This window comes from Epinephelus moara, chromosome 5, assembly GCF_006386435.1.
Source record: "Epinephelus moara isolate mb chromosome 5, YSFRI_EMoa_1.0, whole genome shotgun sequence".
NCBI lineage: Eukaryota > Metazoa > Chordata > Actinopteri > Perciformes > Serranidae > Epinephelus > Epinephelus moara.
The window spans coordinates 36887040-36899124 of NC_065510.1; the positions used below are offsets into that span (position 1 = coordinate 36887040).

At 42.0% G+C, this 12085-nt stretch overlaps 1 protein-coding gene across 2 annotated transcripts in view; it reads left to right on the plus strand.

Moving 5' to 3' along the window:
* Window positions 1-12085, plus strand: part of ptprdb (protein tyrosine phosphatase receptor type Db) — a 217944-nt gene that overhangs the window by 182562 nt on the left and 23297 nt on the right. The window contains exons 29-33 of one of the 2 annotated variants that reach the window (XM_050044542.1): window positions 1080-1192; window positions 1304-1345; window positions 1860-1957; window positions 5100-5223; window positions 7508-7683. In XM_050044542.1, the coding sequence (XP_049900499.1) occupies window positions 1080-1192; window positions 1304-1345; window positions 1860-1957; window positions 5100-5223; window positions 7508-7683 (553 nt within the window). The remainder of the gene's footprint in view (window positions 1-1079; window positions 1193-1303; window positions 1346-1859; window positions 1958-5099; window positions 5224-7507; window positions 7684-12085) is intronic. The other variant, XM_050044543.1, reaches the window with a different exon arrangement.

Consider the following 12085-nt stretch of genomic DNA (forward strand, 5'->3'; position numbering starts at 1 on the left):
TCTGTTTCAGAAAGGAAGAGACCTTTGCAGATAATTCAGCTTCCGGTAAAAATCCCCTGAATGTCTGGATGTTAAGGTATCAGAGAAAAAAGTTGAGCACAAATTAGCAGGTGCTGGGCTAGCGACCTGTGTTTAAATCACCAGGTCTATTTGTCTTGGAGAGGAAGCGACCCCTGCAGATAAATTGGCTCCTGGTAAAAACCTCCTGAACAATGAACACTGAAGGAATTCTGCTTGGTGCCACTAAATCCCCCTTAATCATTCACACTATACCTTTAACTTATTTAACACTGCAATAAGAAAGAGATTAGTTTTAATGATAGGGGTAGAACGATGAGTTCCACTTTGCTTTAGTCCCTGTTGTTTTTTGATCGGACACTAATGTTATTCATCCTTGTCTGTCCTTTTATCTGCTCCTCTCCCTGTTTGGATCCAGCAAACCTGACAGGTAAACAAACACTACCTATTACCATTTCCTCTGTCCTACAGGGGTATTTTCCTTGAAAAGCCTTTGCAAAGAACGATTTAGATAATAGATCCCAGTAGAGTCAGGATTACCTTGATGTTTCTTTGATGATTGCATAGTAACCTACAGTGCACTGGATGAAAATATGAGGCATAAAAGCAAATTCTAAGTATTGAGAGTAGGGAACAATGACAACTGCGCTGCAGGAGTTTGTTCATGTCAATGATTTGAGCTGAAATATATTGTAAAAGCAAAGAAAATGGGAGACTAGATGTCACTTTTAACTCCTGGGAGGCTCTGTGAAAAAAGGCAGACTTCCACCTCCATCCCAGACATCGAGCCCGTCATTAACATATAAAAAGCTGCAACACTAAACCAGCAATTTGAAACAGAAATTTCCCCAGAATTACAGCTATCCCTCCCTGTAAATGTCCAAGGAGCAATTTTATGCGGCTTTTCTCGGAAATTTAACATTCACACAAATCCCCAAAAATTGAGTTTATGCATAAAATTACAAATATTTTTCCAGATTCAGCCTTTTTTTATGCATTAAAAGGTTCAATTCATGCAGTTAAGGCGCATGTAAACGCTGCGTGTTGATCTGTTATTCCAGGAAAAGAGCCGAGGCTGAAGGCAGGAAGGGCAGCTTCCCCTGCAGCAAAGCCATGTCATCTCACCATCCCACTGATCCTGTGGAGCTACGCAGAATCAACTTCCAGACTCCAGGTAAAGTAGACACACCAGGATACAAATATGGACAAACACTGTGTAGTTTGATGTGTGATTGTTAAAATATCAGTGTTTATAAGATTAACTGTGGTGTTGTTTCCCTTTCAGCCTACCGTGTATCAGTGTACCGCGGTTATCGCCGTTTGTCAAGTTAGTTGGTCTTAGTCCGCCATAGATCTTCTCTTCTTTCTGCTGTCATTGTTTTCCTTCTTTCTTTTCTTTCCCATTTTCATGCTAACTAACCTTCCATCCCATATAGGATGAAGCTGCTTGAATTGACAACATTTCATCAAAATGCCTCTGGAATACTTCTTTAAAAAAAAAAACCAATTTTTTTTTTTTTTTTTCATGCTAAATTTTTAACCGCCTGTGTCATAGTCTTTTTTTGTCTTCACCAGCAGTGTGCATATACTCTGAGGACATGTTATTGTGCCTCAGTAACTTTCAGAACACGCACATTGTTCTTGCTGTCTGCCTGGAGAGAAAATGGTCACTTAACAAAAAAAGAAAAAAAAAACACCTCCATTTGCTTCCTCCGCCAACTGTGGACAGAGCACTAAACAACACCACCTCTGAGAAATCCTTACTCCTAACATTTTCCTCCAAAAGACTTTAGTCGTACATGTATCCAAATGGCCTCTTTTTCTATTTCTGTGCTCGGCAGGCATGGCAAGTCACCCGCCCGTCCCCATCTCTGAGCTGGCAGATCACACTGAGCGCCTCAAGGCAAACGACAATCTCAAGTTCTCTCAAGAGTACGAGGTAGGAATGCTGATTATCTGTCCCTGAAAATCTTTAACTTGGGAAATTCATCTGGCCTTGATGCAGTCGCATGCGCGTTTATCGTCGACTCGTCATGTTTTTTAGGCTCAGTTTCACTTTCGGCACAAAGCACCATAGATTTAGCCTCACGTAGCCTCCGCAGTCAAGTTGCATTTTGATTGGCCATAACAGAAACGATACAAGATAAAGCTCCTCTCTCTACTGTCTTGTCGTTATCTATACAAATATAAGAAGGAAATTGAAATTGCAAGCTCAAAGAGAGTTTGCTTACAGCCAGATGGTTATCAAGCCCTTATTTCTACGCTCTGCTGGAGAAAGAGGAGCAACAGAGATAGAAATAAAGAGACAGCGTCAGAGAGAGAACTCACCAAGAGATACAGGAAGCAAGTATTCTCCACAAAAAAAAAAAACAACACTACTTGATTAGTTTCCTTCAACTTGCAGCACAGTTAATTTGGAACAAAAAAGGCATGTACTTAGAGATAACAATGTGCCTGAACTTGGTGTGCTGACCTGTGGCACTAAATAAGACTACACATCAGTAGAAATATTTCCCAACATGCTGGCTATGTAGAAAATAGTGCAAGCATTACAATGAGCTCCACAGAGAGCTATTAAAGGGGTAAAAATGTTTTCTTTTTCTCGCAAAAAAAAAAGTTTAGACCGACGGCCTCTGGGTGAAAAAGCAGACATAAGGCTCTAATTGGCTACCACAAGAGAGAGATAAATTGTGTGTGACAGAGATACGTATATAGAGGGAGACAAGGACACATTATGCAAAGAGTAGAAAAACAGAGCGAGGATGTTTTAGGGAGAAAAGAGAGGATAAAGGAGGGTGGAAGAGACAGTGAGGGAGAAGCTGTATGTAATTGTGGTGCGAGTTGGAACCACTCCGTTGAGCCCCACATTCCCTCTGCATGACTGTGCGCTTTGTTCGGTTCTGAACCCTTAACGAGGGGAACGAGAGAGATGGATGGAGGAGGGATTGAGGGGGAGAGAGAGGCCAGAAATGATTGCGGTGTAATAATCAGACACACATGATGTTGGGCAGCGTGCGGAGCACAGCCTCAAACACACACATACATGCGTGCACTCAACCAGTACCACTCCTGTCCATTTTTTCCCCAACCAAACCATAATTATGTGTCGTAAAATATTCACAATTGCTAAATTGCCCTGGCTCTCTCCTCTTCGTCCCTCTCCATTGACAGCCCCATAATGACCTCATGTCTGCCTCTCCCAGCTAACAGCGATGGTTACACTGTAATTACCCTCCAGGAACTTAATGTGTTGGTCTAACACAACCATCCTTTCTCTCCCAGAGGAATTTAATGTGCTTTTATCATCTTTCTCTGGTAGCTAGTTTTTTTTTCTTGCCGAAAGCGGAAAGTCCCTACATCGCTGTTGGTTCTTGAAACAGGATATCGTGTTTGTCGACATCCCTGTCCAAGTTCAATAATACCTTGTTAATTTTCAATTTGTACTTGGTTTCTAATGGTGCGGTTAAGCTTCAGCAATACGGGACAGTGTTTGTGAGCTTAAATCCATGGAAGTGTCCAGTTCTGGCTTGTCTAGATGCCTTTTTCTGCATTTTGGGGCAGATTTTAAAGGGATGGTTCGGATCTTTTGAAGTGGGGTTGTATGAGGTACTTATCCATAGTCAGTATATTGCATACAGCAGATGTTGGTCGGCACCACCCCAGTTTGGAGAAGCAGGTCAAAGTACCGACACAGAGGTGAAGCAATGTATTACTATGGAAGAGGGCAGCAGCAAAACATGTTGTAGCCTCCTTAAAAAAATCCATATTGGTTTAATAAACTATATTTAGAATATTTTTACCACTTTGCCATCAGACAGCACTTTCTGACAGGGAACTCAAGCTCTTGCATTGCTCTCTTGAAAGCCAGACTCTACTGAGAAAAACAGTAATTTAACATCGCTGAACACAGGAGCTGCTGGGCTACCACTGCCTTGATCTGTTAGTGTGTTGTTGTTCTTGTGTGACAATGACATTTAAGAGGGTTAGTTAGGATCCATCAGTCGCACAATAACACAAACTAGGATTGTACCGGATTCAGAATCCTGTCAGTTGAATCAGATTTGGCTGTTCAATAGGAATATTCGACTGTTTGGTCCTTGTGTTTGACAGTTTGAACAGGGTTCAGTGGGACGTTCAGGGTGACAGTGACATTAAAGTAATATAGTAAACAGGCTAACTACGTTAATGACAGATCTGAAATTTGCAACATGTTTTTTGTCAACAGTAGATATGAAACAAAAGCCAGAGATCATATCATATTGAGCTGCTGAGAGCTATAAATTCACCATTTATAAGCAGAAGGCAGAAGACAACATTATCTTGGAGACTGATGAGGCAAAGCCTCTCCTCCTCTGGGCAGCTGCCTCCGAGTCCTCAGCTGCCTGTACCAAATAGCAGCATGAAAGTGAGGAGCGCTCATTCTGCAGCTAAATCTGGCGACCAAAACATTCCCATCAGTGCACTGTGCACTGACTGAGAAGAAAACACAAAAACGACTGCTCCAATCAAAGGAAGCTCAGTGCACTAAGGGGGTGTCTGACTAATGATTCGAATCTCTGATTTGCAAGTGGCAGTCCTAAAACAATCTAGCTGATCAAGGCTGCGGTCTGCGAGCCAAAATTACTAATTTTTTTTACTAGTGGAGTCTTGTGGCTCAGACAAGAGAACAGATCAGAAACTGAAGCCGTTAAAGGCTTCAGCGTCGGAAAGGGCTGCCTGCAGCAAAGATAGATGGTGAAAATATTCTCAATATAGCATACACTTAGACTGTTAATGATTTATTTTTTGGTGGGACTTTTTTTAGGTGGCTAAAATAGATTTCACTGCTGCGCCCCTTCCACAGCAGCAGTTAGTACTCCTGCCGCAACTACTATAGATAATACACTGACTATGGATAAGTACCTCATACAACCCTACTTCAAAAGATCCAAACTATCCCTTTGCCAACTTCTTTGCCAACACTCAATTTGTCAATAAGTGGTAATGCTCATAGCATATGCATAATATTATTAAAGAATTAGTTTGATAGTTCTGCTTTTGTTTGCTTTTTGCTCTCTGACCTTGTCTTTTTTGTCTTATAGTCCATCGACCCCGGTCAGCAGTTCACATGGGAGAACTCCAACTTGGAGGTCAACAAACCAAAGAACCGCTATGCTAACGTCATTGCCTATGATCACTCCAGGGTCATACTCTCCAGCATTGAGGGTAAGACACGCTGCCAGTGTGTTTGTGTGGGTGTGTGTCTTCTCTCATGTACTTCTGTCTTTGTGAGGACTCACTTGAGAATGAGGACATTTTTAGAAAGTGACGGCATTTTGGTCACTCCTTTGAAGGGCTGTTTGAGGTTTATGACTTGGTTTCAGGGTTAAAGTTAGGTCAAGTGTTTAGATTGGGCACATAGGTGTGATGGTTAAGATTGGGAATAGAGGCTAAGGATTGCAGAATGTCAATGAGAGTCATCACGAGTATGGAAGTACACATGTGTTTGAGTTTATCTGTGTTAATTTGAGTGTGTGAAAGCTGCTATCCACGACGGATGGAACATTAATAGGCCAAGATACATTGCATTGCCAATTCTCACACACAAACGTGCCTGTGCCTGCATCATCCATTAAAAACAACATTTCAGGATTCAAACAGGATTCTGCCCACTGTGTCACCACATCATATTATTGATATGGCCTCTCATTTGACCATTTTAATGTTTATGGGGTAAATTAGGCTCACATTTTATTAATAGCCTATACACCGGTATATTTTCACGGTGCAGCCATTTTACCAGATTTGGTCTTTTTAAACAATCTAAAATCAGAAGAAGAAAAAAAAATAGTCTCACTCCTGTTCTCAGTGTGCGTTTTGAAGCGCACTCACCCACCTCAGCTGGGAAAGACCTGAGGCAGAGAAACTGGCAGCTCCAATGTGGAGAGAGGGAGGCAGTGGGAGGCCAAGCCCAAACAGATGAGCCTTATCTGGGCAGAGCATGTGTGAGCAGCCCTTCCACCCCCGCCTGTCCTGGAGCCCTGGCTGTCTGTCTTTCTTTCAGCTTAGAAAACACATATACTCTTGAGCATGTCCAAAACACACAAGAGCACAACCATACACACACACACACACACACACTCTACTATGGATTTAAAACACGTGCTTGGGATGTGCTCAAGCGCAGATATGCACTTTTGCTCCCAGTCTCCTCCACACATGCTGCATGAACACACACTCTCTGCCAAGCCAGTGTAGCCACCAAGTGACTGGAAGTGTGTGTGTGTTTGTTTTATCTGCACAGTGCTTCTGCTGTAGTCCCTTGCAATAAAGTTGTAGCACATCAAAGCATTTAGCCAAGCTGTCTTTTAAAGACTGAGGTTGATAAACATATGTTTGAAGCTCTTCTTACCGTCTGTCCCCATCCCATTTAAAGTAAGTTGTGTAAACACCCCGTATTCCTCTGTCATTTAAATGTGTGTGTGTGGTGTGTGTGCAGTGGAGGCTTGGGGTTTTACGGCTGTATGGGACTGAGTCGTGCTCACAGAATAAGCCGCCAGAGGAGAATCAGCTGCAGGAGTTTTCGTCCTGTCGGGATTCTACTGTTTGCTCATTGACTTCTATCTTTTTAAATGTAAACTGCCATCAGACGACTCAAAAGGAGTTTTTGTGTCCCACTTCGGCAGAATCGGGTCACGGCTGAATGCACGCGTACACGTCTGTGTGTATTACCGTGTGTGTACTTTGCTGTTTTGGTGTGTGTGTGCATGTTTGAGCTGTGACTCAGTGATTTTTGGGATTATGGTATTAGGCCCCAGATGAGCAGGACTGATCCTAAATCAAACACACACAGATGGTCTCTCACATCACACACACACACACACACACACACACACACACACATACACACAATCCCTTCCAGGACAAGCAGTGTCAGCCGAGTCTTACACAGAGACGGCCTTACAGTCATGTTGCCATTCAAAGCGACACATCCAGAGTATACTCAGATTAGGCCCATGATCGTCTTAGCATGTATTATAAAACAAGACGGCTGAACAATCCAACACCAAAGGACGCTTGGCCCTGTGAAAACATTAATCTCCCAGCCATGACCTCAGATGATCTGCACCCTTTATTACTGGGACGTAAACCTGCTGTCATGACAGCAGCCTTTGAATAATCTGTATAGAATATTTCACCGTGAATCCAAATAAGAAACAGGTTCATCTGCAAAGAAAATAACGCAGACAGATACTGTTTCAGTGTGATCAGTGCAGAAGCATTCAACCCTGATGCCATTTATCACACATTTGGTGCATTGGAGAGACATGAAAGCATATTTCAGCATCAGTGGCATCTATTTCACCCACCTGTTCCCCTTTGTTTATTCTCCCCTCTCTCTCCCACCTCAACCTGTCACAATTCATCCTCCTCCTCACCTTGCACACATCTCTTTCCATTTCTTTTCCCCACCATCCTCCGTAACTTACACTTTTTTCTCATTACACAGGTGTCCCAGGCAGTGACTACATCAACGCTAACTATATTGATGGCTACCGCCGTCAGAATGCCTATATCGCCACTCAGGGACCCCTACCTGAGACTTTCGGGGAATTCTGGAGGATGGTTTGGGAGCAGCACACGGCCAACATTATCATGATGACCAAACTGGAAGAGAAGTCACGGGTAAGAGAAGAGAGGGATGGAATAACCCGGCAGTATGGGACAGCAAGGACAGGGTAACACAGCGTCAAGATGATGCAATGCTGATGCCAAAGAGAAGAGAAAGGGAAGAGGAGGATAGAATGAAACAGAATCAGACAGAGGAGGATGGAGTAGGATAGGTCACTTTAGGTAAGAGGCTAATATTAGGATGATATGATGCAATATTGAGTAGCATTTTTGGCAAAAAGCTGAGATAGGGGTGTAGATGGTAGACTGTGCACAAAGAGCACTCAACACAAGACATAGTGGAATAAATGGTGGGGCATGTGGGTGTAGTGGCATGACGGAGTATCAGTGTAGGATGAGATAAGGTATACGGTATATGTTGAAGGGTAGGGTCGATTAATGTAAAGAAGGTAGGGTATGCAGGATAAACTCTTTTTCAGGCAAACTCGCTCAACTACCAGTACAGGTTAGCGAAGTAGTAGTTGAGGCAAGTGGAACATGACCACTTATGTTTACCCAAGAAAACAAGGTGCAATATGAAACATGGTTGTGTAAATACAAAATACCTTTATAGATTTTATTGTCAGCAAGAAATATTCAGTAAATTCCAAGTACTACAAACACTAATGTAGTCTTTACATCCCAACAGATATTTTTTCATAAAGCAAAAGTGTGGCAGTTCTTTATTTCCCTGGTTTGTGCCAGTATACATTAGCCAGCAAGTTGCTTAGGTAGGCTACATGCTGTACAGTGCAGGCAGTGCATTATTAATTTGGTTTACCTGCCTTTTCAGATGTTTTTGAGAAAATGTCAGGAGAACAGCAGGAGCAGGTAGTGTAACAGGACGTCCAACTGTTAGTACAGAAAAGGGCAATTAAGGTGGGTGTATAGTAGGACTGGGTTTGGTAGAATAGGATAAGATTGACTACAATTTAGGAGGGTAAGAAAAAAGTAAGCTTGGTCTCACTTCCAGTTCTTCAAGTACTAACACTTTGTCATGCCTCTCTGCGTCTGATACTGATGCACAAGGCACCCTTTAGCATCTGTATGAAACACACCGGTCTTTCAAATAACTCCAATGTAAACCCATCCGTGGGGGCATTTCTCAGAGCAATTGGTGTGGTATAATATGGAGGGAGGAGGTCGGGTTGGATGACATAACATAACATTTCTTAAGTTGCATATGTACTTTGCATACTTAAGGTCACGGCACATCATGTATTTACATCATATTATATAATAACATATCATCTAATCCTAACCTCTTAACAAATGTACTATTTTCAGCCCAAACCACAATCTGTTTTTTCTAAACCTGTACAAGTAGTTTTGTTGCTTGAGCCTAACCACAACAGTTTCATAACATTAACCCCAACCACGAAGTGTTTCACCAAGGAGACAGCTGTTTGTCTCATATAGATACAAAAGGGCGCCTTGTGTATTGGTATTGGATGCTGAGGGAGCATGACAAAGCGCATAGAAGTGCTGCAGGAATGAGTCGGCATATTTGCACCTCCAGTTCCCTCGTCTTGAAGTCAGTAGGCTTTTTTAATGGGTTTTTGGTTAGATGCCCGAATTAAGCTCTGTGGTTTACACAAGCTCAAGAGACTGTCACGTTTTTTCTACGACATAAAATATGTCAGGAAATACCCCACTGGTTAATTATGATGGTTTTTTCGTGTTTAAAAAAAAGGTGGTTGCTAATAAGTGGCTAAATGAGACTACAGAATGTCATCATGCCAAACAAGACTTTACAGCCTCTTTGTGGAGGTGACATTAGAGTCACGCAACCATGTGGTGTTCATTTGTGATAATTGATGAACAAAGCGTGTAAGTATCATAAACTTTTGTTTGCCACATAGAGGATTTTCAGCAATAATCCAAAATCCAATGAAAAAATCCCGGGCTGGCCTTTAAAAACATATCATCCCTGCACCACTGTATTTGAAGACCTGGGCGTGAGAACAGTTAGGATAAGGAAGACATGGGTACAGAAGGGCAAGATAATGAGGTATAAAAGAACATGATAGGATGTGGAAGAGGGATGTCAGGTTGAGCGTGATTAAGTAGAAGTGGTGAGTAGGACACGGTCTTTTTTGAAGGTTAAATTACAGTGAAGTCAGAGGAATAAAGTACAGTTAGGTTAGAGTTGAATACGGGTAGAAAAGTATTGGATATGGTTGGTTTGACAGCAGTAAGGAGGTACGAGACAGGACAGGGCAGGGTGTTTCATTTTTTAGGATGGGGAAGGACAATCAACAGAACAGGACAGACAAGGAAAGGACATACGAGAAAGGGCAAGGAGAATGTAATACAAAAAATAGCTCACAGAATAAACCAAAAAGCAACTGGCATCATTATGGTAACCAAGCTAAAAGTGCTGTAGCTGAGTGAGAAGTTAGTGTGTGGGACAGCACAAGGTAACATGAGAACAGAATACAGTAGAATACAATAGAGTCGAATGGTGAGTAAGACCTATAGGGAATTACAAGTGCAGCTAAATGAGGGGGGGTAAGTAATGAATTAGAAAATCATTTAGCTTCAAGGCATTTTGCTGTTGTTAACAGAATATGCGCTTGAGTAAAAATCCAATGTAATGAGAATGTCATGTTAGAATAAAATGAACAAGAATGGCTTGAGGTATGAATCATGATTAAGTGCTAACCAATTATGTCCAGAGCCCTGTTCAGAAAATGATCCTTTCCTCTCATCTGTGCTTCTTTCCCTATTAACCTGTCCTGTGTTAAAAACTTTGTTTCCTTTTCGACCTTTTTCCAACTGTCTCTGTTGTGTCTGTTTGACCCTCAGATGCCCTCTTATTTCTTCTCTAAGGCAAGACCTCTCTTTCTCTCCTTTGCTAACCCCTTTTAAAATGCAACCTCACCTCACATGGTTTTCTCCTTACCTTTTTTTCTCTATTCAGTGCCCTTTTTTTCTGCTGTTTCTCCCCACGTTTTTTCCCTGTGCAATAGCCAGTGCATTGAGTGAGAATGAAGGATTGTTTTCAGCTCACCACAAGGCACTCATAGTTAACTTGAAATGGGTTTTATTGTAACCACTGCAGGTCAGAAACAGTGCACATTAGTGTCTACAGTTTGCATGATCACGCCCACAACTGTTTTTCTATTTTCCTGTCTAGTGGCTATGCAGGATAGAATGTAGCCATTAAAGAAAGACAGTGTTGTTCGCCCGCTGCTTCAACCCGGGGAGTTGTATGAAAAATGTTGTATTTTTTGTTTGATTTGATTTCTGCTGCAGAAATCACTACAGAATGAGGGACTGCAGGGCCTCCAGAAGTTTTTCTTAAGGAAAGGGGGTTCCACTGAAAACCCAGGGGTGGCACACCAAACCTAACAAAACATAACTAATTTGAGGAGTTCTATTATGCTGTTGAAGTATCTATAGGGTAGTTGAAAACTGTCAGTATGAGAGTTAAATAATTGCATACTGTTACACTTTGGTCTCTTATTTTAAAGTTAATGTTACTAATTATCTGATAGACTAATGCCAGGTTCACACAAGCACTCTAGCCGGCTCAGGATCTGTAACAATAGTTCCTGCATCTGGTTTATTTTTGCTGACCGGCGCAGAGAAACGTGTTTCAGGTGTGAACGACCAGGTAACTGCTGACAGGAAGCTGCACGTCAGTTAACAAATCAGAGCGCTTCTGTGCCCAGTGTGAACCTGGCATAATACTGGTACATTCAGAGTTCCACAATAATCCTGTTTCAATGTGTTATGTATTTGTATATATATATATGTGTTAGGTTATTCATTGCTCTTCAATTACCCTGGATGTCCTTTTCCCTTGAAAAGACTATAGAGCTTTAATTGGAAGGAGTGCATTGATTGTACAGAACAAAAAAAAAAAGAGACTCATACAGTAGGTACTCATAGAACTCATTTTCATTCAGATATCTTGAGGTGAGAGTTCAAGGGACCCTTCGAAAATGGCCGTGGCAGTTGTCCCTCACCAAAATTTTGCCTAATATTGGAGCGTTATTTTGCTCTCTTCCTGACAAGTTATGCCGACATGGTTGGTACCAATGAATGCCTTAGATGTTCTATTTTCACAAGATACCGACAACTAGCTTAAACAATGAGTGCACCACAGCCACTTAACAAAGTAATGTTGGCCTCCAATTATGTTAGGCCAGTGATGGGGCCAGAAATTGTATCGGGGGGCTCTGGCCCCCACGACCCCTCTTTAGGGGCGCCACTGACAGCAGAGCACCTAACTGTAAGCTGTAGGCTGCTATTGTCTTGTAAACATGATGTATCCTTAGTTTGTGAGCGACTGCTTTAGCTTTAAATTCTCTAAATTCAGCAAAGTAGTTCCAACGTTATGCAACAGTGAAAACAGTCAGTTTGAATATACTTAGCTGTACATTACCAGCCCACTACCTCAGTGTCTACT